Here is a 26,024-nt window from a genome sequence, read left to right as displayed (position 1 = left end):
TAGGGGGAAGAGGTGGAGAGGGCAACAGAGTTGTTAGAGGCAGTGCTTACTCAATTCTGATGTCCAACAGGCATCTCACATTTAATGCATCCAACAAAAATATCTGGCTCATCATTCCCCCTCAAAACAAAACAAAGCCCCTGCTCCCCACTCAATCTTCCATCTCTGTAAACAGCCCCACCATTCACCCAGTTGTCAAGCCAAAGACACAGGGGCTATCCTTGCCTCCTTCTTCTCCCTCATCTTCTGTGTCCCAAGTCCAGTCTACTCTTTCCTTGACCACTCCTCTGCATTCCCACTGTCCTCCCTCAGGCCCTCTCTCCTTCCTCCCCTCTGCTCCTTCTCCACGAAAGAGGTGTGTTTTGTTGTTGTTGTTGTTGTCAGGTGTTTTTGTTGTTGTTGTTGTTTTGAGACAGAGTCGGGCCCTGAAGCCCAGGCTGGAGTGCAATGGCGCAATCTTGGTTCACTACAACCTCCACCTCCCAGATTCAAGCAATTCTCCTGCCTCAGCCTCCAGAGTAGCTGGGATTACAGGCGCGTGCCACCACGCCCGGCTAATTTTTTTTTTTTTTTTTTTTTTTTTTTTTTTTTTTTTTTTGTATTTTTAGTAGAGATGGGGGTTTCACCATGTTGGCCAGGCTGGTCTCGAACTCCTGACCTCATGATCCGCCCATCTCGGCCTCCCAAAGTGCTGGAACTACAGGGGTGCTTTTAGGAACACAGATCGGCCAGGTGCAGTAGAAGGCGGAGGTTGCGGTGGGCCGAGATCGTGCCATTGAACTCTAGCCTGGGTGGAAGAGCGAAACTCCGTCTCAAAAAAAAAAAAAAAAAAAAATGAACACAGATCTCCTTGCCTAACATCGATCCCTGAAGGACTTCTTTCTCTTTCAGGATCTTGAATAAGACTTAAGAGCCAGGTCCTGGAGAAACAGAGAGGTGAAGAGGTAGCCTGAAGGGGGCGGAGGCAAGCTCGTAGCACTGCCTCCACGTCCGGCTTGGTTCTTCCGGGCCTCGGAACTTTTCTTCCCGGAGCGGAGGGAAGCCTTTCCAGTAGTACTTTCCGGAGTTATTGACCCTATTTCCCGTGCTGCACCGCAGCCCCTTTCTCTTCCGGTTCTAGGCGCTTCGGGAGCCGCGGCTAAAGGTAAGTGTTGGCCGCGCGGCATCCGATGCCATCCGCGACTTACGAGCGGCGGCGGGGCGCAGGCTGCGGAGAGGACGGGTGACCGACTGTGTGTCTGTGGGGAGCGAAGGCTGCGGGGTGGGAATGGTGTTTCTAGGTCCTAAGAGGGGAATGGCAGGGAAAGCCACTTTATTGGGGAACGCAGCTTTCCGGGGGTAAGGAGTTGATTTCAGGGCATCATTACGTGGGTTTGGGAGTCGGGGACTGGCGTCGGGTCGTGCAGAGTAAGTCGAAACTGGTGGAGGCTGCACATCTTCTGTCTGCAGGCTCGTTTCTGGCTTCTGGTCTCACGTTCCACCGGATGGGTCGGACGGGGGCCGGCGGGGCGGAGGTGGCCCAGCCTGGAGAGCCCCTAACCCTGATCTCCACTTTTGTCTTCTAGGTGCAGACATGGCCAAGTCCAAGAACCACACCACACACAACCAGTGTAAGTTTTTCGGGTCCTGTCTACATCCCAGACCTTGGCAAGGACTGGTTCAGGCAAACTGGGGCAGGGATGAAGGGGCACGTTTCCATTGTGGGCCTGAGGCTGATTGATTTCACCCAGTAATAACTTTAGGGTTATAGGTTTAGAGATCCACTTGAGATACACAGTGTTTTGCATTTAGTAGCAAGGGTTTCCCATATCTCAAGCGTAGCTGCTGTAGGAAGCGTTGGTTCTCCCAGACTTGCCAGCTGTGATGTTGGGTGGTCTTTATCAGAGGAAAGTTCTTTGTTGGCTTAATTCCCTTTTTTCTCCCACAGCCCGAAAATGGCACAGAAATGGTATCAAGAAACCCCGATCACAAAGATACGAATCTCTTAAGGGGGTGAGTGCACTGAATCACGTGGAAGTGTCTTTTCTTGGTTCCAGGTGCACAGTCAAGGCCTTTCATGTAGTTTTTCTCTTACTTTGGCTTCTGCCTGAGCAGAGCCTAACTGGCCTAGCCAAAGCCTGCAATTCCTTTTTCTACCCTACCAGACCCATAATAAAACTTTCCTTGGTCTTCCCCAGCCTGAAGTGTAACCCTCTGGTCAGGGCGTAACCTGCTCCTGGCCATCTCCCTTGCTTGGCAGTGGCACTTAGGGTAAGGAGTGGCCTTGTCTGAGTGTGTTCAGGGCACATTCCCACACTGACCAGCCTTATGACCTCGATCTGACCCAGTGCTGTACTTGGGGTCAGCTTCTCTTCCTGTGTCAGGGAGTTCTAAGAATTAGCCAAGAAGGCGGGAGGGTCTAGGGGACGGCTGAGCGTGTCCCCAGTCTGTTCCTCCCCTTTTTCTCTGTGTTCTGTGGAGTAAATCACAAACTCTGGCTGGGCATGGTGGCTCACGCCTGTAATCCCAGTACTTTGGGAGGCTGAGACGGGTGGATCACGAGGTCAGGAGATTGAGACCATCCTGGCTAACACGGTGAAACCCTGTCTCTACTAAAAATGACCAAAAAATTAGCTGGGTGTGGTGGCGGACGCCTGTAGTCCCAGCTACTTGGGAGGCTGAGGCAGGAGAATTGCGTGAACCCGGGAGGCGGAGCTTGCAGTGAGCCGAGATCGCGCCACCACACTCCAGCCTGGGCGTCTGAGCAAGACTCCGTCTCAAAAAAAAAAAAAAATCACAAACTCTGTGCCTCGGTTTCCCCATATTCTGCCTCAGCTATAAGTCTTTTGGACCAGACTTGGTATTTAATTGACACCTTCTTCTAAAGATGGGAGCGGGGGTGTCCCTGAGGGGATGTCAGGAAGAAACTTGGTGGAACCCTTGCTGTAAGAAGTTGAAACCCCGCAACCTTGGCAGACAGGGCAGCAAAGCGGCTTGTAATTTTGTTCTTGAAGGAGGTCTGTACAGCATTACCCAGGTGGAGTATCGGCTCCCTGGGGTGGTGGTACCCTTTTTCTGGAAATAGTTTCAAGAGGTTGGGTATTTCCACATTTGAGGTTGACTTGATGCTGTCTTTAGAATACTGGGTACCCCTATGGAGAGAGGCATCAGAGACTTGGGGACCCACATGCTGCCACCTGTACCTTTCCTGCTTTTCAGGTGGACCCCAAGTTCCTGAGGAACATGCGCTTTGCCAAGAAGCACAACAAGAAGGGCCTAAAGAAGATGCAGGCCAACAATGCCAAGGCCATGAGTGCACGTGCCGAGGCTGTCAAGGCCCTCGTAAAGCCCAAGGAGGTTAAGCCCAAGATCCCAAAGGGTGTCAGCCGCAAGCTTGATCGACTTGCCTACATTGCCCACCCCAAGCTTGGGAAGCGTGCTCGTGCTCGCATTGCCAAGGGGCTCCGGCTGTGCCGGCCAAAGGCCAAGGCCAAGGCCAAGGATCAAACCAAGGCCCAGGCTGCAGCTCCAGCTTCAATTCCAGCTCAGGCTCCCAAAGGTGCCCAGGCCACTACAAAGGCTACAGAGTAGGTATCTCTGTCTGCCAACGTGAGGACAGAAGGACTGGTGCGACCCCCCACCCCCACCTCTGGGCTGCCATCTGCATGGGGCTGGGGTCCTCCTGTGCTATTTGTACAAATAAAACTGAGGCAGGATTTGTTAGCCTCTGTCTATGATCCTGGGACTGGGTTTGGTTGCTCCATCTGTTGGTGTGGGAGAAGACATGAGTCTGTGGGTGGTGGGGGGTGGGTGAGAGTCAGGAGATGGGGCCGTGTAGTGCAAGAGGAGGACCTAATGAATGAGAAATGATTGAGGGCTTTGGGGAAGCTCGGGCACATTGCTTGCTGGACTGTGTAAGTTGCCGAGCAAAGGGAGTAATTTTTTTTTTTTGAGACAGTCTCCTCTCATCCAGGATGGACTGCAGTGACGCCATCTCACCTCACTGCAAGCTCCGCCGCCTCAGTTCACGCCATTCTCCTGCCTCAGCCTCCCAAGTGGTTCAGACTAAAGGCACCTGCCACCACACCCAGCTAATTTTGTTTTTGTATTTTTAGTAGAGATGGGGTTTCACCGTGTTAGCCAGGATGGTCTCGATCTCCTGACCTCGTGATCCGCCTGCCTCAGCCTCCCAAAGTGCTGGGATTACAGGCATGAGCCAGTGCGCCTGGCCCAAAGGGAGAAATCATAAACATCCTCATGAGGTCTTAACGCGTACTCCGGGGGAGGGGAAGGGGCCCCGCTGAGCAGCTCTGCACTCTGGCCTGAGGTGTCCCAGACTTGGGTTCTTTCGGTGCACCTGGTCAGCATCCACTGCTCTGGGCTATGTTAGTTCCCCAACAGCTAGGGACCCAGGAAGGCAGATGGTGGTGGCACTGCTTTACTCCCATGACTGGTTCTGACCCTGCTGTGCCCCTGAGTCAGCTGCTTCACATAGAAGTCTTCATCCTCGGCCGGGCGCGGTGGTTCAAGCCTGTAATCCCAGCACTTTGGGAAGCCGAGACGGGCGGATCACGAGGTCAGGAGATGGAGACCACCCTGGCTAACACGGTGAAACCCCGTCTCTACTAAAAATACAAAAAACTAGCCGGGCGAGGTGGCGGGCGCCTGTAGTCCCAGCTACTCAGGAGGCTGAGGCAGGAGAATGGCGCAAACCCGGGAGGCGGAGCTTGCAGTGAGGTGAGATCCGGCCACTGCACTCCAGCCCTGGCTACAGAGCAAGACTCCGTCTCAAAAAAAAAAAAAAGAACTCTTCATCCTCAGCAGTCAGTGAAGCAAGTAGTAAAATAAGCATTTGTGGAGGCTTCCTATAGAAGGCACCAGGTGGGCACTTCCCAGCTGCACTTAATCCTCAAAACCAGCCTTGGACAGTGTAGAAACTCAAAAAGGGGTGCTGTTATGCTACAGCAGCAGGTGCAGCCCATGGCATGTGATCCCCTAATTCCGAAGTAGATATTATGATTATCTTTGTTTCACTGGTGAGAAAATATTGAAGATAATGAAGCTGGGAAGGGGTGGGGGTAGCATTTGGTCCTAGGCAGTCCATGTGGGGCCCTAGGAGGCTTCAGTTGCCCAACCAGGGCTGGGGCTGCTAGCTCTTGACTGTAATCCTGGCAGTCTCTGGGAGGCCAACTGCCCCTTGCCAAGGCGTGTCAGGTAGACATGGGGTTGAAAGGGAGCAGGAGCAGGTTGTGTTCTGAAGGTGGTTTGGCCCAGACAGGCCACCAAGTTGATGACTTCCAAAGTGAGGTCCCAAGTGTTCCTGCCATGAAAAAAGTGATCCCTTTACCAAGTGCCAGTCTGAGGGGGAGGCCAGGTCAGGGCTTCAACTGGGCTTAAGATCACACCCAGCTGCTGCCTTCAGCCTCCAGCTTGTACATGGAATCTGCCTTGTGCTCAGGAAGCACAAATTTCCAGTTCTTGAGTCTCGACTCATGCACCTCCAAGCTCTATCGTCTAGGGCAAACTATGCTAGTGGAACATGTTTCTTTATTCTTTTGAGAGAGTCTCGCTCTGTCGTCCAGGCTGGAATGCAGTGGCGTGGTCTCGGCTCACTGCAACCTCCATCCCCTGGGTTCAGACCATTCTCTAGAATCAGCCTCCTGACTATAGGCACATGCCACCACACCTGGCTAATTTTTTTGTATTTTCGGTAGACATGGGGTTTTGCCATGTTGCCCATGCTGGGTCTTGAACTCCTGAGCTCAGGCAGTCCGCCCGCCTCAGCCTCCCAAAGTGTTAGGATTACAGGCATGAGCCACTGCCCCTGGCCAGTGAAACCTGTTTCTGCACTGCTAGTGGGACCTGGCATCCATCACAAGACTTCTGTACGGGTTCAATGTAAAGTAAGCCAGTCTAGGCCGGGTACGGTGGCTCACGCCTGTAAACGCAGCACTTTGGGAGGCCGAGGCGGGCAGATCCCCTGAGGACAAGAGATTGAAAACATCCTGCTCAACTTGGTGAAACCCTGTCTCTACTAAAAATAAAAAAATTAGCCAGGCGTGGTGGCGTGGACATGTAGTCCCAGCTACTTGGGAGGCTGAGGCAGGAGAATCCCTTGAACCCGGGAGGCAGATGTGAAACCCCATCTCTACTAAAAATACAAAAAGTAAGCTGGGTGTGGTGGCGGGGGCCTTAGTCCCAGCTACTTAGGAGGCTGAGGCAGAATGGCGTGAACCCAGGAGATGGAGCTTGCAGTGAGCCGAGGTCGCACCACTGCACTCCAGCCTGGGCGACAGAGCAAGACTCCGCCTCAAAAAAAAAACAAAAACAAAAAACAACAGTCTAAGTCCTGGCTCCTTGTCAACTGTGAGCAGGAGTCATTGTTATTTCTATTAGTACTAAGCCTGCAGTCTGCAGCCAGGCTCTGGACTTCTCTTCTGGCTACAACTAGAATCAAAAAATCCAACCACCCCAACCCACCCATCTCCCCTGCCCCATGCTCAAGGAAGTCAGAACAGGATAGAGCAGATCTCGCTAGATCAGGCTCTGCTCTTGGGGCCATAGTTTACTAGTTTACTCGTGGTAAAGCCTGGGGTCCTAGCAAGGCTGACATGGAAACCCACTTCCTAGGCCTATGCACACACAGACCCAGGGTGCTGAGGCCCCTAAGATGAATGGACCTAGTTTACCAGGGCCCCTGCCCCTCTGTGGCCCCTGCTGCCAATACAACGGTGTACAGGTTTTGACAAGAGGCAGCAGTCACTGTTGGCCCTCTGCCTGCCCCTCATCTGGCAGGGGCCCAGCTGGTACTATTCTGGTCCTGTCTTAGGATCCCAGATGTACACCCAGGAAGATAGGAGTGGTTCCTGAGGTCCTTAGTATCCCCCTTCGATGGGAACGGAATCCCTGACAGGTCAGAACTAAGTATGGTGGCCACTGAAATAGGAACTGTGGCCCTTTCTTGCTAGGCACAGACATGGCTGGATGGTACTGAATGGGTGTGCTGTATCAAGGCGCACGGAGCAGTGTGGGGTAGTGGGGAGGTGCTCACAGCCAGGCTCAGTTTCCTCATCTGTGAAATGGAAATGGTAACATGTCCCCAAGGAAAGGAAAATTCTTGCTCCACGAGTGCCTTGCTGTTAGTAATTCAGAGACAGCCCTGTCCATAGACTTTATTATTTGGAAGGGGGAAGAGGAGGTCCTTGGCACTGGTTGTGATGGAAGCCCCAGGGGCAAAGGTTGAGGAGTTCCAGGGCTCAGCTCTCACTGGGCAGGGCAGGCACACTGGCAAGGGCAGGCAGCAGGCGTGTATATATGTCCACCCCACGGAGGAACACAGCCTCATGCAGCCGTTCATCGTGGTCGTGCAGTAGCACAGGTGTGCGGTTCAAGGGTGAGAAGCCTAGAGCTGGGACCCCCACCTGCAGGGGCGAGGAGGAGCCATTAAGGGAAAGGCAGCCTCAGGCCCAGTCCACTGCCCAGGCACTCCATGCAAGTGGCTCACCGCACGGATATAGCGGCTGTCAGTGGCAGCAGGCATGATCTCAGGCTCCAGAGAGAGGTTCCTATAGGAGAAAGAGCCTGATGAATGGAGAGGGAGAAAGGGAAGAATTGAAGGGGCAAGGGAAGGTGGGAGAGAGGCAGGAGAAGGGAGGGGGCAGCAGGAAGGAGAGGAGCAGGGGGCTGGGCTGTGAGGAGAGCTGGCCAGTGTGCTCACATGTCCTTGCAGACCCGGCTAAAAGCTGCCCACCAGGGGTTTGAGTCATCAGTAGGTGTCACTTGGGGGTGCATCCACTTCTGAGGGATGGGAAGGATGGCAGGATCAGGACATGGGCCTGGGCATGTTGCCCTATTTCCCATAGAGTGGGCTGTGCCTGGCACAGAACACCTCCCCACCCCCACTCCTTCACCTACCCAGACATCTGGGTGGCCAGTCCGGCCACAGATCCTCTTTCAGCCCCTCAAATGTCCTAGGTCTGGGATGTTCCCACCCTCCATCTACTTACCTCCTGGGCCATCCTTCAGATCCTACCCCAAGTGCCCCTTCCTCAAGATGGCTCCCCCAGACCTCAGACTAGTTGGATACTCCAGTTAGAGGTTTTCAGAGTGCAAGGGGCCACGCTTTTCTGTACCACATGTATTATATAAAAGTACGGCTGCGCACAGTGGCTCATGCCTGTAATCCCAGTACTTTGCGAGGCCAAGGTGGGTGGACCACTGGAGGCCAGGAGTTCGAGACAACCCTGGCCAACACGGTGAAACCCTGTCTCTACTAAAAATGCAAAAATTAGCTGGGTGTGGTGGCAGGTGCCTGTAATCCCAGCTACTCTGGAGGCTGAGGCACGAGAATTGCTTGAACCCGGGAGGCGGAGGTGAGCCCAGATTGTGCCACTGCACTGCAGCCTGGGTGACGGAGTGAGACTCTCTCAGAAAAAAGTAGTATCATATAAATGTTTGATTTATATTTCCCTGTTTCACCATACAGGGGCGTGAACTGTGCCTAATTTTATTCCCCACAGCATTCCCCAGCACCCACAGTAGCATCTACAAACTAATGCTTGTTGGAATAAAATGTGTCTATCATAGATAAAGAAATGCCTAGACATATGCAGACACACCAAGCACACACTCCACTGTTACACAGTTGGGTCTCCCCCAGCTCCCACACTCTTCCATCACATGTCCCAAGTCCATACCTGAGCAAACTCTAAGGTGACCCCCTCGCCAGCTGCCTGGCACCAGCTCTGCAGCTGCTCCTCAAAAGCCTAAGAGAAGGAAGATGAGCTGATCCCTCAGGCTTTCCAGAGGCCTCTAGGACAAGACTGAGGACCCAGGATCCTTCCTCCAAACCCAGGTGGAGGTGGCACCTTGAAGTCCATATCCGGTGCCACACGGAAGTCAAAGCTGGCGCTCATGGTGGCAGGTACCACGTTATAGGCCACGCCACCCTCTAGCTTAGTCAGGTTCACGGACGTCACAGCCCCCTCTTTCAGGTGGGGGTTTGACTGCAGCCTGTGGTGTGGGGACAGGGAAGCAGCAGCAACAGATAAAAGAGGTGGCTCAGGCCCGGCGCGGTGGCTCACGCCTGTAATCCCAGCACTTTGGGAGGCCGAGACGGGCGGATCACAAGGTCAGGATATCGAGACCATCCTGGCTAACACGGCGAAACCCCATCTCTACTAAAAACACAAAAAATTAGCCGGGCGAGGTGGCGGCGCCTGTGGTCCCAGCTACTCAGGAGGCTGAGGCAGGAGTATGGCGGGAACCCGGGAGGCGGAGCTTGCAGTGAGCTGAGATCGCGCCACTGCACTCCAGCCTGGGCGACAGAGCGAGACTCCATCTCAAAAAAAAAAAAAAAAAAAAGAGGTGGCTCAGACTGTATCCTCTGTGGTACCGCCTCCCAGAGCCACCCCACCGCTTCCCAGACTGCCTCACCTCTGCCATTCCTTCTCCCGGAATGCCAGGATGGAGCTCACAACCTTGTGCTACGAGAACATGAGGTTAAATGGGACAGTGGTCTCAGGATAGAGCCTCCTGAACTCCCAGACTCCCTCCCAGGGTGCCACGTACCAGCTTCTCTGCTGCTGTGTCCTCGATGAAGAGCGAGCCATGGCCTGGCCTCCCAGTGCTGGTGACCCGCACCCCTGGGGAGGTGTAGGGGGAAGGGAGTGTCTTCAGCATGAGGGGCTGGAGAAACAATCCGCCCTGGGGTAGACCCAGGTCTCCCCCTCATTCCAGGCTCCTCTGGCAGGGTCCTGTCCCCGCTCAGGGCCCATGGCGTAGAGCTTGTTTCTGCCCAGTCAGGGCTTGCCCTCAGGGAAGCTCAGATAGGAAAGAGCTGGGAGGCAGAGGCTCTGAGTTCGAGGCCTTCTCAGGCCTCAACTTTTGCTGTGCAACCCTTCATAGGACCGTGCCCTTTCTGGCCTAGCCTCCCACCTGTAGAGTGAGCCCTCCCTCCAAGCTCATACTTACACCAGGGACTCCGCTCACTATAAAAGACTGTGAAGGCATCAGTGGGGTTGGCTATGCCTGAGGAGGGAAAGGGGGTTCAGAGGGTGGAACAGCCCAGTCCCCACTAGCAGCCTCCTACTCCCTGCCTGGCTGCTCATCAGCTTGCCAACCTGCTCACCCTCATCCAGGGCAAATCCTGCCCTCAGGGCGTGGAACTCAGGCCGCTGCACGAACAGCTCCATGCCTTGGTGACCCCCAACCTCCTCATCTGTAAAAGCAGCAGGGCCATGAGATGAGGAGGCTGCCCCACCCCCACCCTCCCCTTTCCCAGAGGTATCTGAACCACTCCTACCAGGCACAAAGGTCATGTGGATGGTTCTGGGGAACCGGTGGCCCTCCACCTTCAGCCTCCTCACAGCTTCCAGGTACCTGAGGGGGCATAAGCCAGGTGCTGGGGGAGCCACCAGATGCTCAGGCTGGCCCGGCAGGCAGGGCCAGCAGGCTGGAGTCCTGTGCCCTGGACTTTACCCTGCCACACCCTGATAGGGACTCCAGAAAGTCCATGCTCCTCTCTGCGCTGCATCTCCCTTTCGATGCAATGGTCATGGAAGTAATTCCTGTCCAAGGGGTCAAGGTGTCCCTTGGCCTTAAGTTTCTCCAATCACCCCTCCAGGTCCTGGGTCAATCCACTAGACCAGTGGGGACATTGTGGAGGAGTGGGAATGGAGGACACTCACTGGATGCTGACGCACTTCATGTCTTGGGCACCCCTGGCATAGATGTAGCCCTCAGAATCCTTGAAGGCCTCAAAGGGGTCGTGACTCCAATGTTCCTGGGGGCAGGGATGGGAAGAGGGGCCCAAACCTCCAATTTAGCCATTAATCTACTCTGGTCAACAGTGGCCCTTCCCTAGGAGCCCACCATAGGGTTGGAGTGACAGGTGGAGTGGTGGGGGAGGAAAGACGGGGGCTGAAGAAGGCAGCTGATTGCCATCCGCCATCACTGTCTCCTGCTTCCCACCCCCTAGTCCCTACCCCACTCTGGCCCAGATCTTGTTGCTGGACGAAGGCTGCTTGAGTGGTATAACGTCATAAGGATGTTGAAAGTCAGTGCCAGGACTGGGACCAGGACCATGCGCTCCCTGAGGCTGGATCCTGGGGTCTGCATCATGTCTGTCCCTCACGTCTGCAATGCCCACCGCCCCAGGCCCTTACACACCTTGAAGACAGGCACCACATCCGTGTGGGAGTTGAGCAAGATGGAGGAGAGTGCAGGGTTGGTGCCTGGCCAGGTCAACACGGTCACCACATAGCCAGGTGCCACCTGGAGATGGTCAGGAGGGGAGGTGGTCTGAGCAGGGTGAGGAAGTGCCCAGGCCCACCTCCCTTCCCTGCTTAGGGCCCCAGGCTCACCTCCACTTTCTGACAGCCCAGGCCCAGCTGGCGGGCTCTCTCCTCAAAGAAGGCCACAGCAGCTCCTGGAGGCACAGAGTGTCTGGGGCTGCTTCTGCCTACTCACAGCTTCCCACCAGCCCAGGCAGCCCGGAGAAGGGAGCACACCCAGAAATGGGCTGCTGCCTCCCCAACACACTCCATATCCCTCAGAGACACTTGCATTTCCATCCCCAAGAAAGAAGATATTTTTGGCTATTCAGTGACCCTTTCTGGAAGGCCAGGGGGCGTCCAGCGTTGGAGGAAGGTGTTATCTTCCTTAAATATGGGAAACTATGGCACAGTGACATGAAGAGATTCACCCACCATGTCTCAGCTGATTAATCACAAAGGAGGAATTTGGGCCCACGTTCAGAATTCCCAGTCACCAAGTTTTTTTTTTTTTCTTTCTTCCTTTTTTTTTGGGGGGGGGGACAAGGTCTCACTCTGTCACCAAGGCTGGAGTGAAGCGGTGCGATCTCGGCTCCACTGCAACCTCGACTTCCCAGGCTCAAGTGATCCTCCCCCTCAACCTCCGGAGTAGCTGGGACTACAGGTGCGCCACCGTTCCTAACTAATTTTTGTATTTTTCTGTAGAGACAGAGTCTTGCCATGTTGCCCAAGCCAGTCTTGAACTCCTGGGCCCAAGCAATCTGCCAGCCTCAACCTCCTGAAGCGCTGGGATAAAAGGCAGGAGCCACCTCCCAGGCCCTAACCACCAAGCTTGATTCCCTAAGGGCTGTGGCCTTTGTCCAGCCTCAGTGGGCTTCTGAAGGGCTTCTCCTTCCCCTGTGGCTGCCTGAGGATTCCCCCACCACTCCTGCCCTGGGGAGTGAGGTGAAGCTTTTCTTTAACCAGCTGCCATGAGTAACCTTGGGCAGCAGCAGAGCGTCTGGGGAAAGGATTCCTCCATAACCTGGAGGGGCTGCCTCAGTCTATTTACTTAGGCAATGACTGGAGGGGTTGGGGAGCCATTTGGACAGCAGAGGGGGGCTCAGCTGGGTGACAGGTGTTGGAGGCTGGTTTAGAGCACAGTCTCCGTCCGTTAGGCCCCGTCACAGGCTCTGGAACCACCGTCTTCTCACCATAGTCAGGCTTGGGCTGGACGGTGCGGATGCGCAGGTACTGGCGGAAGAGCGTCACTGATGGATGCTCCTCTTCGGGATCCTTGCTGGTCATGGCGCTGCGCGTGGTGAGCGGGGGGCAAAGTGAATGGCTAACTACCCCTCCCAGCCCCTGGACGCGGTGCGCTCCTGCACACAGCCCGTCCCTACGGCGGCTCCCGGATTTCCCACAGGGGTAGGATTTCCCATTAAGGAGCACCCATTCTGTTTCAACTTTGGGCTGTCTGCTTCCAGCACATTTCTTTATTTAATCCCCCAAAAGAGCCCCATGAAGTTTGTGCTCAGAATGCCCACTTTACAAAGGAGAAAGCCGAGAGGCTCAGAGAGGTTCGAGGACAGCTCAGAGTAGCCCAGCGAGGTTTGAACCCAGACTTGTACTCCCCCATCCCTCAAACAACAACAGGAAAAAACCCAACGCCTCCCAATTGCCCAGCTTTCAAGCCACGGAGCCCGTCTCTATCCCTCCTGAGGGACCCCACCTCACTCTCCTGTCGCTGAGTTCACGCTCGCCTCCCAGCGCCCGCCCCTGACTGTGGCCTGGACTTAGGGTCCTGCGAGGTCGCAGGCTCAGGACCGCCCCCGTCCGCCCACCACGTGTCCGGGGCCGGATGTCGGGGCGGAGCCCAAAGACCGCCAGTGAGGGCCGTCCCAGCGCTTGCGGCCGCGTCGGCGCGGAAGTCCCCGCCCGCCTCTGGTTCGGGCCTCAGCGGGATTACTGGAGGCTTAGATCAGGATCCCGCCCCCGGGCAGCGGCCGCCGCAGCCAGCGCCGCCCCGTGAGCTGCGAGCTCCTGGCTGGCTCCGCCTTGACCGGCCCGGCCCGCCCCGCCCCACACCACAGGCCTGCCACTCCTGCCCCCGGAGCTCAGGACGGTCCCATTCCCTAAGGACGCCTCCTCCTTCAGCCCCCGGATAGGGCGGGAGCAAAAGGGTCCGCCCCGAGGCTCTGAAGATGCAGAGCTGAAAAGCTCCTCGGCAAGTCTCCAACAGCTCTCCTGTGCAGGCCTCAGCCCCTCGGGGAGGTCCTCCCTAACGCCTCAGCTGCGCTTGTACTGACGTTATTGGTCATTATCTGTCTGCCCACACTGTGAGCTCCACTTCCTGCGAGATTCTGCCCCTGGCCGTGCCGACTCCGGACACTGTGCCAGAAATGGGAATAAACGCATGGACAAGAGCACGTGTGACGGTGTGAGCGTGCCACTGCGTGTGCAGTCTATCAGTGGGTATGACTGTGTATGGGACAGTGTGAGATGGTGGGTCGGTGTGACGATGTCACTGTGAGTGGATGCAGTTGTGACCCTGGATGACAGTGTGAGGAAACTGGCTCTTCTGCAGCCACCGGAGCGGGAGGCTAAACAGGCACAGGTGTACCACTGACCCTCTGCAGGCCACAGCTGCAGTTGCCCACTTGTGCCCCAGCTGCCCTTTGTACTCCCAGCCAGGTCTGCCCTCTGCTCCAGGGGCTGAGTCAGCTTGGGGAAGGGTGAGGGACAAAGACTTAAATCTCTAGGCCAAGGAGGCACGCTGGGGGGAGGGGTTCTGTCCCACCTTTCCTGAGGTTTAAGTCTTGGCTGCTCTCACATAACATGAGGGCAAATGAACTTTAACTCATAACAATGCTGGCTAATTCTTTATTCAGTTATTTTTTTGATACAGTCTCACTCTGTCATGTGGGCAACTAGATTTTAACTCATAACAATGCTGGCTAATTATTTACCTATTTATTCATGCGGGCAAATAGACTGTAACTCATAACAATGCTGGCTAATTATTTAGCTATTTATTTTTTTTGAGATGGAGTCTCGGCTGGGCGCGGTGGCTCAAGCTTGTAATCCCGGCACTTTGGGAGGCCGAGACGGGCGGATCACGAGGTCAGGAGATCGAGACCATCCTGGCTAACATGGTGAAACCCCGTCTCTACTAAAAAATACAAAAAACTAGCCGGGCGCGGTGGCGGGCGCCTGTAGTCCCAGCTACTCGCGAGGCTGAGGCAGGAGAATGGCGTAAACCCGGGAGGCGGAGCTTGCAGTGAGCTGAGATCCGGCCACTGCACTCCAGCCTGGGCGACAGAGCAAGACTCCGTCTCAAAAAAAAAAAAAAAAAAAAGTTGGAGTCTCACTCTGTTGCCCAGGCTGGAGTGCAATGACTCGTTCTTGGGTCACTGCAAACTGCGCCTCCTGGGTTCAAGTGATTCTCCTGCCTCAGCCTCCAGAGTAGCTGGGACTACAGGTGCGTGCCACCACGCTGGGCTAATTTTTGTATTTTTAGTAGAGACAGGGTTTGTCATGTTGGCCAGGGTGGTCTTGAACTCCCAACCTCAGGTGATCCACCTGCCTTGGCCTCCCAAGGGGCTGGGATTACAGATGTGAGCCACTGTGCCCAGCCAATGCTGGCTAATTCTTTTTTTTTTTTTTTTCTGAGACGGAGTCTCGCTCTGCTGCCCAGGCTGGAGTGCAATGGTGAGATCCTGGCTCACTGCAAGCTCCAACTCCCGGGTTCACGCCATTCTCCTGGCTCAGCCTCCCAAGTAGCTGGGACTACAGCCACCCGCCACTATGCACTATGCCTGGCTAATTTTTTGTAGTTTTAGTAGAGACGGGTTATCACCATGTGAGCCTTAGCCAGGATGGTCTCGATCTCCTGACCTTGTGATCCGCCCACCTCGGCCTCCCAAAGTGCTGTGATTACAGGCGTGAGCCACTGCACCTGGCCTAATGCTGGTTAATTTTTTTTTTTTTTGAGAGTCTCACTCTGTCACCCAGGCTGGAGAGCAGTGGCATGATCTCCACTCACTGCAAGCTCCGCCTCCCGGGTTCACACCATTCACCTGCTTCAGCCTACCAAGTAGCTGGGACTACAGCCACCCGCCACTATGCACTATGCCTGGCTAATTTTTTTGTATTTTTAGTAGAGACGGGTTTTCACCATGTGAGCCTTAGCCAGGATGGTCTTGATCTCCTGACCTCGTGATCCACCCACCTCGGCCTCCCAAAGTGCTGGGATTACAGGCGTGAACCACTGCGCCTGGCCCAATGCTGGCTAATTTTTTATTTATTTATTTATTTATTTTGAGACGGAGTCTCGCTCTGTCACCCAGGCTGGAGTGCAGTGGCATGATCTCTGCTCACTGCATGCTCCGCCTCCTGGGTTCACATCATTCTCCTGCCTCAGCCTCCCGAGTGGCCTTCCGGCTAATTTTTTTGAGTCTCGCTCTGTCACCCAGGCTGGAGAGCAGTGGCATGATCTCTGCTCACTGCATGCTCCGCCTCCTGGGTTCACATCATTCTCCTGCCTCAGCCTCCCGAGTAACCTGGACTACAGGCACCTGCCACCACGCCCGGCTAATGTTTTGTATTTTTTTTTTAGTGGAGACAGGAATTCACCGTGTTGGCCAGGATGGTCTCGATCTCTTGACCTTTTGATCTGCCCGCCTTGGGGTCCCAAAGTTCTGGAATTACAGGCGTGAGCCACCGTGCCCAGCCAATGCTGGCTAAATCTTTCTTTTTTTTTGTTTTTTTTTTTTTTGAGGCGGAGTCTTGCTCAGTCGCCCAGGCTGGAGTACGGTGGCGCGATCTCGGCTCACTGCAAACTCCGCCTCCCAGGTTCACGCCATTCTCCTGCCTCAGCCTCCCAAGTGGTTCGGACTAAAGGCACCTGCCACCACACCCAGCTAATTTTGTTTTTGTATTTTTAGTAGAGATGGGGTTTCACCGTGTTAGCCAGGATGGTCTCGATCTCCTGACCTCGTGATCCGCCTGCCTCAGCCTCCCAAAGTGCTGGGATTACAGGCATGAGCCAGTGCGCCTGGCCCAAAGGGAGAAATCATAAACATCCTCATGAGGTCTTAACGCGTACTCCGGGGGAGGGGAAGGGGCCCCGCTGAGCAGCTCTGCACTCTGGCCTGAGGTGTCCCAGACTTGGGTTCTTTCGGTGCACCTGGTCAGCATCCACTGCTCTGGGCTATGTTAGTTCCCCAACAGCTAGGGACCCAGGAAGGCAGATGGTGGTGGCACTGCTTTACTCCCATGACTGGTTCTGACCCTGCTGTGCCCCTGAGTCAGCTGCTTCACATAGAAGTCTTCATCCTCAGCAGTCAGTGAAGCAAGTAGTAAAATAAGCATTTGTGGAGGCTTCCTATAGAAGGCACCAGGTGGGCACTTCCCAGCTGCACTTAATCCTCAAAACCAGCCTTGGACAGTGTAGAAACTCAAAAAGGGGTGCTGTTATGCTACAGCAGCAGGTGCAGCCCATGGCATGTGATCCCCTAATTCCGAAGTAGATATTATGATTATCTTTGTTTCACTGGTGAGAAAATATTGAAGATAATGAAGCTGGGAAGGGGTGGGGGTAGCATTTGATCCTAGGCAGTCCATGTGGGGCCCTAGGAGGCTTCAGTTGCCCAACCAGGGCTGGGGCTGCTAGCTCTTGACTGTAATCCTGGCAGTCTCTGGGAGGCCAACTGCCCCTTGCCAAGGCGTGTCAGGTAGACATGGGGTTGAAAGGGAGCAGGAGCAGGTTGTGTTCTGAAGGTGGTTTGGCCCAGACAGGCCACCAAGTTGATGACTTCCAAAGTGAGGTGCCAAGTGTTCCTGCCATGAAAAAAGTGATCCCTTTACCAAGTGCCAGTCTGAGGGGGAGGCCAGGTCAGGGCTTCAACTGGGCTTAAGATCACACCCAGCTGCTGCCTTCAGCCTCCAGCTTGTACATGGAATCTGCCTTGTGCTCAGGAAGCACAAATTTCCAGTTCTTGAGTCTCGACTCATGCACCTCCAAGCTCTGTCGTCTAGGGCAAACTATGCTAGTGGAACATGTTTCTTTATTCTTTTGAGAGAGTCTCGCTCTGTCGTCCAGGCTGGAATGCAGTGGCGTGGTCTCGGCTCACTGCAACCTCCATCCCCTGGGTTCAGACCATTCTCTAGAATCAGCCTCCTGACTATAGGCACATGCCACCACACCTGGCTAATTTTTTTGTATTTTCGGTAGACATGGGGTTTTGCCATGTTGCCCATGCTGGGTCTTGAACTCCTGAGCTCAGGCAGTCCGCCCGCCTCAGCCTCCCAAAGTGTTAGGATTACAGGCATGAGCCACTGCCCCTGGCCAGTGAAACCTGTTTCTGCATTGCTAGTGGGACCTGGCATCCATCACAAGACTTCTGTACGGGTTCAATGTAAAGTAAGCCAGTCTAGGCCGGGTACGGTGGCTCACGCCTGTAAACGCAGCACTTTGGGAGGCCGAGGCGGGCAGATCCCGAGGACAAGAGATTGAAAACATCCTGCTCAACTTGGTGAAACCCTGTCTCTACTAAAAATAAAAAAATTAGCCAGGCGTGGTGGCGTGGACATGTAGTCCCAGCTACTTGGGAGGCTGAGGCAGGAGAATCCCTTGAACCCGGGAGGCAGATGTGAAACCCCATCTCTACTAAAAATACAAAAAGTAAGCTGGGTGTGGTGGCGGGGGCCTTAGTCCCAGCTACTTAGGAGGCTGAGGCAGAATGGCGTGAACCCAGGAGATGGAGCTTGCAGTGAGCCGAGGTCGCACCACTGCACTCCAGCCTGGGCGACAGAGCAAGACTCCGCCTCAAAAAAAAAACAAAAACAAAAAACAACAGTCTAAGTCCTGGCTCCTTGTCAACTGTGAGCAGGAGTCATTGTTATTTCTATTAGTACTAAGCCTGCAGTCTGCAGCCAGGCTCTGGACTTCTCTTCTGGCTACAACTAGAATCAAAAAATCCAACCACCCCAACCTACCCATCTCCCCTGCCCCATGCTCAAGGAAGTCAGAACAGGATAGAGCAGATCTCGCTAGATCAGGCTCTGCTCTTGGGGCCATAGTTTACTAGTTTACTCGTGGTAAAGCCTGGGGTCCTAGCAAGGCTGACATGGAAACCCACTTCCTAGGCCTATGCACACACAGACCCAGGGTGCTGAGGCCCCTAAGATGAACGGACCTAGTTTACCAGGGCCCCTGCCCCTCTGTGGCCCCTGCTGCCAATACAACGGTGTACAGGTTTTGACAAGAGGCAGCAGTCACCGTTGGCCCTCTGCCTGCCCCTCATCTGGCAGGGGCCCAGCTGGTACTATTCTGGTCCTGTCTTAGGATCCCAGATGTACACCCAGGAAGATAGGAGTGGTTCCTGAGGTCCTTAGTATCCCCCTTCGATGGGAACGGAATCCCTGACAGGTCAGAACTAAGTATGGTGGCCACTGAAATAGGAACTGTGGCCCTTTCTTGCTAGGCACAGACATGGCTGGATGGTACTGAATGGGTGTGCTGTATCAAGGCGCACGGAGCAGTGTGGGGTAGTGGGGAGGTGCTCACAGCCAGGCTCAGTTTCCTCATCTGTGAAATGGAAATGGTAACATGTCCCCAAGGAAAGGAAAATTCTTGCTCCACGAGTGCCTTGCTGTTAGTAATTCAGAGACAGCCCTGTCCATAGACTTTATTATTTGGAAGGGGGAAGAGGAGGTCCTTGGCACTGGTTGTGATGGAAGCCCCAGGGGCAAAGGTTGAGGAGTTCCAGGGCTCAGCTCTCACTGGGCAGGGCAGGCACACTGGCAAGGGCAGGCAGCAGGCGTGTATATATGTCCACCCCACGGAGGAACACAGCCTCATGCAGCCGTTCATCGTGGTCGTGCAGTAGCACAGGTGTGCGGTTCAAGGGTGAGAAGCCTAGAGCTGGGACCCCCACCTGCAGGGGCGAGGAGGAGCCATTAAGGGAAAGGCAGCCTCAGGCCCAGTCCACTGCCCAGGCACTCCATGCAAGTGGCTCACCGCACGGATATAGCGGCTGTCAGTGGCAGCAGGCATGATCTCAGGCTCCAGAGAGAGGTTCCTATAGGAGAAAGAGCCTGATGAATGGAGAGGGAGAAAGGGAAGAATTGAAGGGGCAAGGGAAGGTGGGAGAGAGGCAGGAGAAGGGAGGGGGCAGCAGGAAGGAGAGGAGCAGGGGGCTGGGCTGTGAGGAGAGCTGGCCAGTGTGCTCACATGTCCTTGCAGACCCGGCTAAAAGCTGCCCACCAGGGGTTTGAGTCATCAGTAGGTGTCACTTGGGGGTGCATCCACTTCTGAGGGATGGGAAGGATGGCAGGATCAGGACATGGGCCTGGGCATGTTGCCCTATTTCCCATAGAGTGGGCTGTGCCTGGCACAGAACACCTCCCCACCCCCACTCCTTCACCTACCCAGACATCTGGGTGGCCAGTCCGGCCACAGATCCTCTTTCAGCCCCTCAAATGTCCTAGGTCTGGGATGTTCCCACCCTCCATCTACTTACCTCCTGGGCCATCCTTCAGATCCTACCCCAAGTGCCCCTTCCTCAAGATGGCTCCCCCAGACCTCAGACTAGTTGGATACTCCAGTTAGAGGTTTTCAGAGTGCAAGGGGCCACGCTTTTCTGTACCACATGTATTATATAAAAGTACGGCTGCGCACAGTGGCTCATGCCTGTAATCCCAGTACTTTGCGAGGCCAAGGTGGGTGGACCACTGGAGGCCAGGAGTTCGAGACAACCCTGGCCAACACGGTGAAACCCTGTCTCTACTAAAAATGCAAAAATTAGCTGGGTGTGGTGGCAGGTGCCTGTAATCCCAGCTACTCTGGAGGCTGAGGCACGAGAATTGCTTGAACCCGGGAGGCGGAGGTGAGCCCAGATTGTGCCACTGCACTGCAGCCTGGGTGACGGAGTGAGACTCTCTCAGAAAAAAGTAGTATCATATAAATGTTTGATTTATATTTCCCTGTTTCACCATACAGGGGCGTGAACTGTGCCTAATTTTATTCCCCACAGCATTCCCCAGCACCCACAGTAGCATCTACAAACTAATGCTTGTTGGAATAAAATGTGTCTATCATAGATAAAGAAATGCCTAGACATATGCAGACACACCAAGCACACACTCCACTGTTACACAGTTGGGTCTCCCCCAGCTCCCACACTCTTCCATCACATGTCCCAAGTCCATACCTGAGCAAACTCTAAGGTGACCCCCTCGCCAGCTGCCTGGCACCAGCTCTGCAGCTGCTCCTCAAAAGCCTAAGAGAAGGAAGATGAGCTGATCCCTCAGGCTTTCCAGAGGCCTCTAGGACAAGACTGAGGACCCAGGATCCTTCCTCCAAACCCAGGTGGAGGTGGCACCTTGAAGTCCATATCCGGTGCCACACGGAAGTCAAAGCTGGCGCTCATGGTGGCAGGTACCACGTTATAGGCCACGCCACCCTCTAGCTTAGTCAGGTTCACGGACGTCACAGCCCCCTCTTTCAGGTGGGGGTTTGACTGCAGCCTGTGGTGTGGGGACAGGGAAGCAGCAGCAACAGATAAAAGAGGTGGCTCAGACTCTATCCTCTGTGGTACCGCCTCCCAGAGCCACCCCACCACTTCCCAAGCTGCCTCACCTCTGCCATTCCTTCTCCCGGAATGCCAGGATGGAGCTCACAACCTTGTGCTACGAGAATATGAGGTTAAATGGGACAGTGGTCTCAGGATAGAGCCTCCTGAACTCCCAGACTCCCTCCCAGGGTGCCACGTACCAGCTTCTCTGCTGCTGTGTCCTCGATGAAGAGCGAGCCATGGCCTGGCCTCCCAGTGCTGGTGACCCGCACCCCTGGGGAGGTGTAGGGGGAAGGGAGTGTCTTCAGCATGAGGGGCTGGAGAAACAATCCGCCCTGGGGTAGACCCAGGTCTCCCCCTCATTCCAGGCTCCTCTGGCAGGGTCCTGTCCCCGCTCAGGGCCCATGGCGTAGAGCTTGTTTCTGCCCAGTCAGGGCTTGCCCTCAGGGAAGCTCAGATAGGAAAGAGCTGGGAGGCAGAGGCTCTGGGTTCGAGGCCTTCTCAGGCCTCAACTTTTGCTGTGCAACCCTTCATAGGACCGTGCCCTTTCTGGCCTAGCCTCCCACCTGTAGAGTGAGCCCTCCCTCCAAGCTCATACTTACACCAGGGACTCCGCTCACTATAAAAGACTGTGAAGGCATCAGTGGGGTTGGCTATGCCTGAGGAGGGAAAGGGGGTTCAGAGGGTGGAACAGCCCAGTCCCCACTAGCAGCCTCCTACTCCCTGCCTGGCTGCTCATCAGCTTGCCAACCTGCTCACCCTCATCCAGGGCAAATCCTGCCCTCAGGGCGTGGAACTCAGGCCGCTGCACGAACAGCTCCATGCCTTGGTGACCCCCAACCTCCTCATCTGTAAAAGCAGCAGGGCCATGAGATGAGGAGGCTGCCCCACCCCCACCCTCCCCTTTCCCAGAGGTATCTGAACCACTCCTACCAGGCACAAAGGTCATGTGGATGGTTCTGGGGAACCGGTGGCCCTCCACCTTCAGCCTCCTCACAGCCTCCAGGTACCTGAGGGGGCATAAGCCAGGTGCTGGGGGAGCCACCAGATGCTCAGGCTGGCCCGGCAGGCAGGGCCAGCAGGCTGGAGTCCTGTGCCCTGGACTTTACCCTGCCACACCCTGATAGGGACTCCAGAAAGTCCATGCTCCTCTCTGCGCTGCATCTCCCTTTCGATGCAATGGTCATGGAAGTAATTCCTGTCCAAGGGGTCAAGGTGTCCCTTGGCCTTAAGTTTCTCCAATCACCCCTCCAGGTCCTGGGTCAATCCACTAGACCAGTGGGGACATTGTGGAGGAGTGGGAATGGAGGACACTCACTGGATGCTGACGCACTTCATGTCTTGGGCACCCCTGGCATAGATGTAGCCCTCAGAATCCTTGAAGGCCTCAAAGGGGTCGTGACTCCAATGTTCCTGGGGGCAGGGATGGGAAGAGGGGCCCAAACCTTCAATTTAGCCATTAATCCACTCTGGTCAACAGTGGCCCTTCCCTAGGAGCCCACCATAGGGTTGGAGTGACAGGTGGAGTGGTGGGGGAGGAAAGACGGGGGCTGAAGAAGGCAGCTGATTGCCATCCCCCATCACTGTCTCCTGCTTCCCACCCCCTAGTCCCTACCCCACTCTGGCCCAGATCTTGTTGCTGGACGAAGGCTGCTTGAGTGGTGTAATGTCATAAGGATGTTGAAAGTCAGTGCCAGGACTGGGACCAGGACCACGCGCTCCCTGAGGCTGGATCCTGGGGTCTGCATCATGTCTGTCCCTCACGTCTGCAATGCCCACCGCCCCAGCCCCTTACATACCTTGAAGACAGGCACCACATCCGTGTGGGAGTTGAGCAAGATGGAGGAGAGTGCAGGGTTGGTGCCTGGCCAGGTCAACACGGTCACCACATAGCCAGGTGCCACCTGGAGATGGTCAGGAGGGGAGGTGGTCTGAGCAGGGTGAGGAAGCGCCCAGGCCCACCTCCCTTCCCTGCTTAGGGCCCCAGGCTCACCTCCACTTTCTGACAGCCCAGGCCCAGCTGGCGGGCTCTCTCCTCAAAGAAGGCCACAGCAGCTCCTGGAGGCACAGAGTGTCTGGGGCTGCTTCTGCCTACTCACAGCTTCCCACCAGCCCAGGCAGCCCGGAGAAGGGAGCACACCCAGAAATGGGCTGCTGCCTCCCCAACACACTCCATATCCCTCAGAGACACTTGCATTTCCATCCCCAAGAAAGAAGATATTTTTGGCTATTCAGTGACCCTTTCTGGAAGGCCAGGGGGCGTCCAGCGTTGGAGGAAGGTGTTATCTTCCTTAAATATGGGAAACTATGGCACAGTGACATGAAGAGATTCACCCACCATGTCTCAGCTGATTAATCACAAAGGAGGAATTTGGGCCCACGTTCAGAATTCCCAGTCACCAAGTTTTTTTTTTTTTCTTCCTTTTTTTTTGGGGGGGGGACAAGGTCTCACTCTGTCACCAAGGCTGGAGTGAAGCGGTGCTATCTCGGCTCCACTGCAACCTCAACTTCCCAGGTTCAAGTGATCCTCCCCCTCAACCTCCGGAGTAGCTGGGACTACAGGTGTGCCACCGTTCCTGACTAATTTTTGTATTTTTCTGTAGAGACAGAGTCTTGCCATGTTGCCCAAGCCAGTCTTGAACTCCTGGGCCCAAGCAATCTGCCAGCCTCAACCTCCTGAAGTGCTGGGATAAAAGGCAGGAGCCACCTCCCAGGCCCTAACCACCAAGCTTGATTCCCTAAGGGCTGTGGCCTTTGTCCAGCCTCAGTGGGCTTCTGGAGGGCTTCTCCTTCCCCTGTGGCTGCCTGAGGATTCCCCCACCACTCCTGCCCTGGGGAGTGAGGTGAAGCTTTTCTTTAACCAGCTGCCATGAGTAACCTTGGGCAGCAGCAGAGCGTCTGGGGAAAGGATTCCTCCATAACCTGGAGGGGCTGCCTCAGTCTATTTACTTGGGCAATGACTGGAGGGGTTGGGGAGCCATTTGGACAGCAGAGGGGGGCTCAGCTGGGTGACAGGTGTTGGAGGCTGGTTTAGAGCACAGTCCCCGTCCGTTAGGCCCCGTCACAGGCTCTGGAACCACCGTCTTCTCACCATAGTCAGGCTTGGGCTGGACGGTGCGGATGCGCAGGTACTGGCGGAAGAGCGTCACTGATGGATGCTCCTCCTCGGGACCCTTGCTGGTCATGGCGCTGCGCGTGGTGAGCTGGGGGCAAAGTGAATGGCTAACAACCCCTCCCAGCCCCTGGACCCGGTGCGCTCCTGCACACAGCCCGTCCCTACGGCGGCTCCCGGATTTCCCACAGGGGTAGGATTTCCCATTAAGGAGCACCCACTCTGTTTCAACTCTGGGCTGTCTGCTTCCAGCACATTTCCTTATTTAATCCCCCAAAAGAGCCCCATTAAGTTTGTGCTCAGAATGCCCACTTTACAGAGGAGAAAGCCGAGAGGCTCAGAGAGGTTCGAGGACAGCTCAGAGTAGCCCAGCGAGGTTTGAACCCAGACTTGTACTCCCCCATCCCTCAAAAAACAACAACAGGAAAAAACCCAACGCCTCCCAATTGCCCGGCTTCCAAGCCAAGGGGCCCCACCTCACTCTCCTGTCGCTGAGTTCACGCTCGCCTCCCAGCGCCCGCCCCTGACTGTGGCCTGGACTTAGGGTACAGCGAGGTCGCCTGCGAGGTCGCAGGCCCAGGACCGCCCCCGTCCGCCCACCACGTGCCCCGGGCCGGATGTCGGGGCGGAGACCAAAGACCGCCAGTGAGGGCCGTCCCAGCGCTTGCGGCCGCGTCGGCGCGGAAGTCCCCGCCCGCCTCTGGTTCGGGCCTCAGCGGGATTACTGGAGGCTTAGATCAGGATCCCGCCCCCGGGCAGCGGCCGCCGCAGCCAGCGCCGCCCCGTGAGCTGCGAGCTCCTGGCTGGCCCCGCCTTGACAGGCCCGCCCCGCCCCACACCACAGGCCTGCCACTCCTGCCCCCGGAGCTCAGGACGGTCCCGTCCCTTAAGGACGCCTCCTCCTTCAGCCCCCGGATAGGGCGGGAGGAAAAGGGTCCGCCCCGAGGCTCTGAAGATGCAGGGCTGCAAAGCCCTAGGTCTGCGCCCCTGCGCTCCTCGGCAACAGCTCCCCTGTGCAGGACCCTGTGCAGGCCTCGGCCCCTCTGGGAGGTCCTTCTAGCGCCTCAGCTCCACTTGTACTGAAAGTTATTGGTCATTATCTGTCTGCCCACACTGTGAGCTCCACTTCCTGCGAGGTTCTGCCCCTGGCCATGCCGACCCCGGACACTGTGCCAGAAATGGGAATAAACGCATGGACAAGAGCACGTGTGACGGTGTGAGCGTGCCACTGCGTGTGCAGTCTATCAGTGGGTATGACTGTGTATGGGACAGTGTGAGATGGTGGGTCGGTGTGACGATGTCACTGTGAGTGGATGCAGTTGTGACCCTGGATGACAGTGTGAGGAAACTGGCTCTTCTGCAGCCACCGGAGCGGGAGGCTAAACAGGCACAGGTGTACCACTGACCCTCTGCAGGCCACAGCTGCAGTTGCCCACTTGTGCCCCAGCTGCCCTTTGTACTCCCAGCCAGGTCTGCCCTCTGCTCCAGGGGCTGAGTCAGCTTGGGGAAGGGTGAGGGACAAAGACTTAAATCTCTAGGCCAAGGAGGCACGCTGGGGGGAGGGGTTCTGTCCCACCTTTCCTGAGGTTTAAGTCTTGGCTGCTCTCATATAACATGAGGGCAAATGGACTTTAACTCATAACAATGCTGGCTAATTCTTTATTTAGTTATTTTTTTGATACAGTCTCACTCTGTCATGTGGGCAACTAGATTTTAACTCATAACAATGCTGGCTAATTATTTATCTATTTATTCATGCGGGCAAATAGACTTTAACTCATAACAATGCTGGCTAATTATTTAGCTATTTATTTTTTTTGAGATGGAGTCTTACTCTGTTGCCCAGGCTGGAGTGCAATGACTCATTCTTGGGTCACTGCAAACTGCGCCTCCTGGGTTCAAGTGATTCTCCTGCCTCAGCCTCCAGAGTAGCTGGGACTACAGGTGCGTGCCACCACGCTGGGCTAATTTTTGTATTTTTAGTAGAGACAGGGTTTGTCATGTTGGCCAGGGTGGTCTTGAACTCCCGACCTCAGGTGATCTACCTGCCTCGGCCTCCCAAGGTGTTCGGATTACAGATGTGAGCCACTGTGCCCAGCCAAT

The 26,024-nt window shown here is 55.4% G+C and overlaps 3 protein-coding genes across 15 annotated transcripts; 1 reads left to right on the top strand and 2 right to left on the bottom strand.

Annotated features, from left to right (window-relative positions):
• The first annotated feature begins 1,111 nt into the window (after positions 1-1,111).
• RPL29 (ribosomal protein L29) lies at positions 1,112-3,702 on the top strand. Of its 3 annotated transcripts, none has more exon segments than NM_001266773.1 (4): positions 1,112-1,144; positions 1,566-1,610; positions 1,928-1,992; positions 3,199-3,702. In NM_001266773.1, coding segments are annotated over 3 exon segments (474 nt in total). In that variant the 5' UTR covers positions 1,112-1,144; positions 1,566-1,573; the 3' UTR covers positions 3,571-3,702.
• A 3,410-nt stretch (positions 3,703-7,112) lies between these two features.
• On the bottom strand, positions 7,113-13,168 carry LOC100425407 (aminoacylase-1). 6 transcript variants are annotated; one of them, XM_077992978.1, is made up of 15 exons: positions 12,964-13,168; positions 12,446-12,576; positions 11,343-11,407; positions 11,149-11,253; positions 10,668-10,762; positions 10,283-10,359; positions 10,109-10,198; positions 9,952-10,008; positions 9,550-9,623; positions 9,415-9,464; positions 8,847-8,991; positions 8,676-8,744; positions 7,697-7,776; positions 7,484-7,544; positions 7,113-7,400 (listed from the first exon to the last, which is right to left on the bottom strand). In XM_077992978.1, the coding sequence occupies exons 2-15, from the start codon at positions 12,537-12,539 to the stop codon at positions 7,236-7,238; spliced, it is 1,227 nt and encodes a 408-aa protein (XP_077849104.1). In that variant the 5' UTR covers positions 12,540-12,576; positions 12,964-13,168; the 3' UTR covers positions 7,113-7,235. The 6 variants fall into 6 exon arrangements, with proteins under 6 accessions (XP_077849104.1, XP_077849103.1, XP_077849105.1 ...); XM_077992977.1 differs by having other exon boundaries at positions 12,446-12,558; positions 12,965-13,089; XM_077992979.1 differs by having other exon boundaries at positions 12,446-12,543; positions 12,964-13,011.
• A 5,715-nt stretch (positions 13,169-18,883) lies between these two features.
• On the bottom strand, positions 18,884-25,002 carry LOC698851 (aminoacylase-1). Of its 6 annotated transcripts, none has more exons than XM_077992985.1 (15): positions 24,398-25,002; positions 23,901-24,012; positions 22,803-22,867; positions 22,609-22,713; positions 22,128-22,222; positions 21,743-21,819; positions 21,569-21,658; positions 21,412-21,468; positions 21,010-21,083; positions 20,875-20,924; positions 20,618-20,762; positions 20,447-20,515; positions 19,468-19,547; positions 19,255-19,315; positions 18,884-19,171 (listed from the first exon to the last, which is right to left on the bottom strand). In XM_077992985.1, exons 2-15 carry the CDS (start codon positions 23,992-23,994, stop codon positions 19,007-19,009), a joined length of 1,227 nt encoding a protein of 408 aa, XP_077849111.1. In that variant the 5' UTR covers positions 23,995-24,012; positions 24,398-25,002; the 3' UTR covers positions 18,884-19,006. The 6 variants fall into 6 exon arrangements, with proteins under 6 accessions (XP_077849111.1, XP_077849116.1, XP_077849112.1 ...); XM_077992990.1 differs by having other exon boundaries at positions 24,403-24,548; XM_077992986.1 differs by lacking the exon at positions 21,569-21,658 and having other exon boundaries at positions 24,398-24,784.
• Positions 25,003-26,024: the final 1,022 nt, after the last annotated feature.

Source organism: Macaca mulatta, chromosome 2, assembly GCF_049350105.2.
Source record: "Macaca mulatta isolate MMU2019108-1 chromosome 2, T2T-MMU8v2.0, whole genome shotgun sequence".
NCBI classification, from domain to species: domain Eukaryota; kingdom Metazoa; phylum Chordata; class Mammalia; order Primates; family Cercopithecidae; genus Macaca; species Macaca mulatta.
This window is presented reverse-complemented; position numbering and strand designations above follow the sequence as displayed.

Coding starts and splice junctions, on each gene's coding strand:
- RPL29 (XM_028843147.2), top strand. CDS start 1,574: ATGGCCAAGTCCAAGAACCACACCACACACAACCAGT. Junction 1,611..1,927: donor CCACACCACACACAACCAGT/GTAAGTTTTTCG, acceptor TTTCTCCCACAG/CCCGAAAATGGCACAGAAAT. Junction 1,993..3,198: donor GATACGAATCTCTTAAGGGG/GTGAGTGCACTG, acceptor CCTGCTTTTCAG/GTGGACCCCAAGTTCCTGAG.
- LOC100425407 (XM_077992978.1), bottom strand. CDS start 12,539: ATGACCAGCAAGGATCCCGAAGAGGAGCATCCATCAGTGACGCTCTTC. Junction 11,408..12,445: donor CCAGCCCAAGCCTGACTATG/GTGAGAAGACGG, acceptor CTGTGCCTCCAG/GAGCTGCTGTGGCCTTCTTT. Junction 10,360..10,667: donor ATGAAGTGCGTCAGCATCCA/GTGAGTGTCCTC, acceptor ATGCCCCCTCAG/GTACCTGGAAGCTGTGAGGA.
- LOC698851 (XM_077992985.1), bottom strand. CDS start 23,994: ATGACCAGCAAGGGTCCCGAGGAGGAGCATCCATCAGTGACGCTCTTC. Junction 22,223..22,608: donor ATGTGGTGCCTGTCTTCAAG/GTATGTAAGGGG, acceptor CCCTGCCCCCAG/GAACATTGGAGTCACGACCC. Junction 19,548..20,446: donor TCACCTTAGAGTTTGCTCAG/GTATGGACTTGG, acceptor CCCATCCCTCAG/AAGTGGATGCACCCCCAAGT.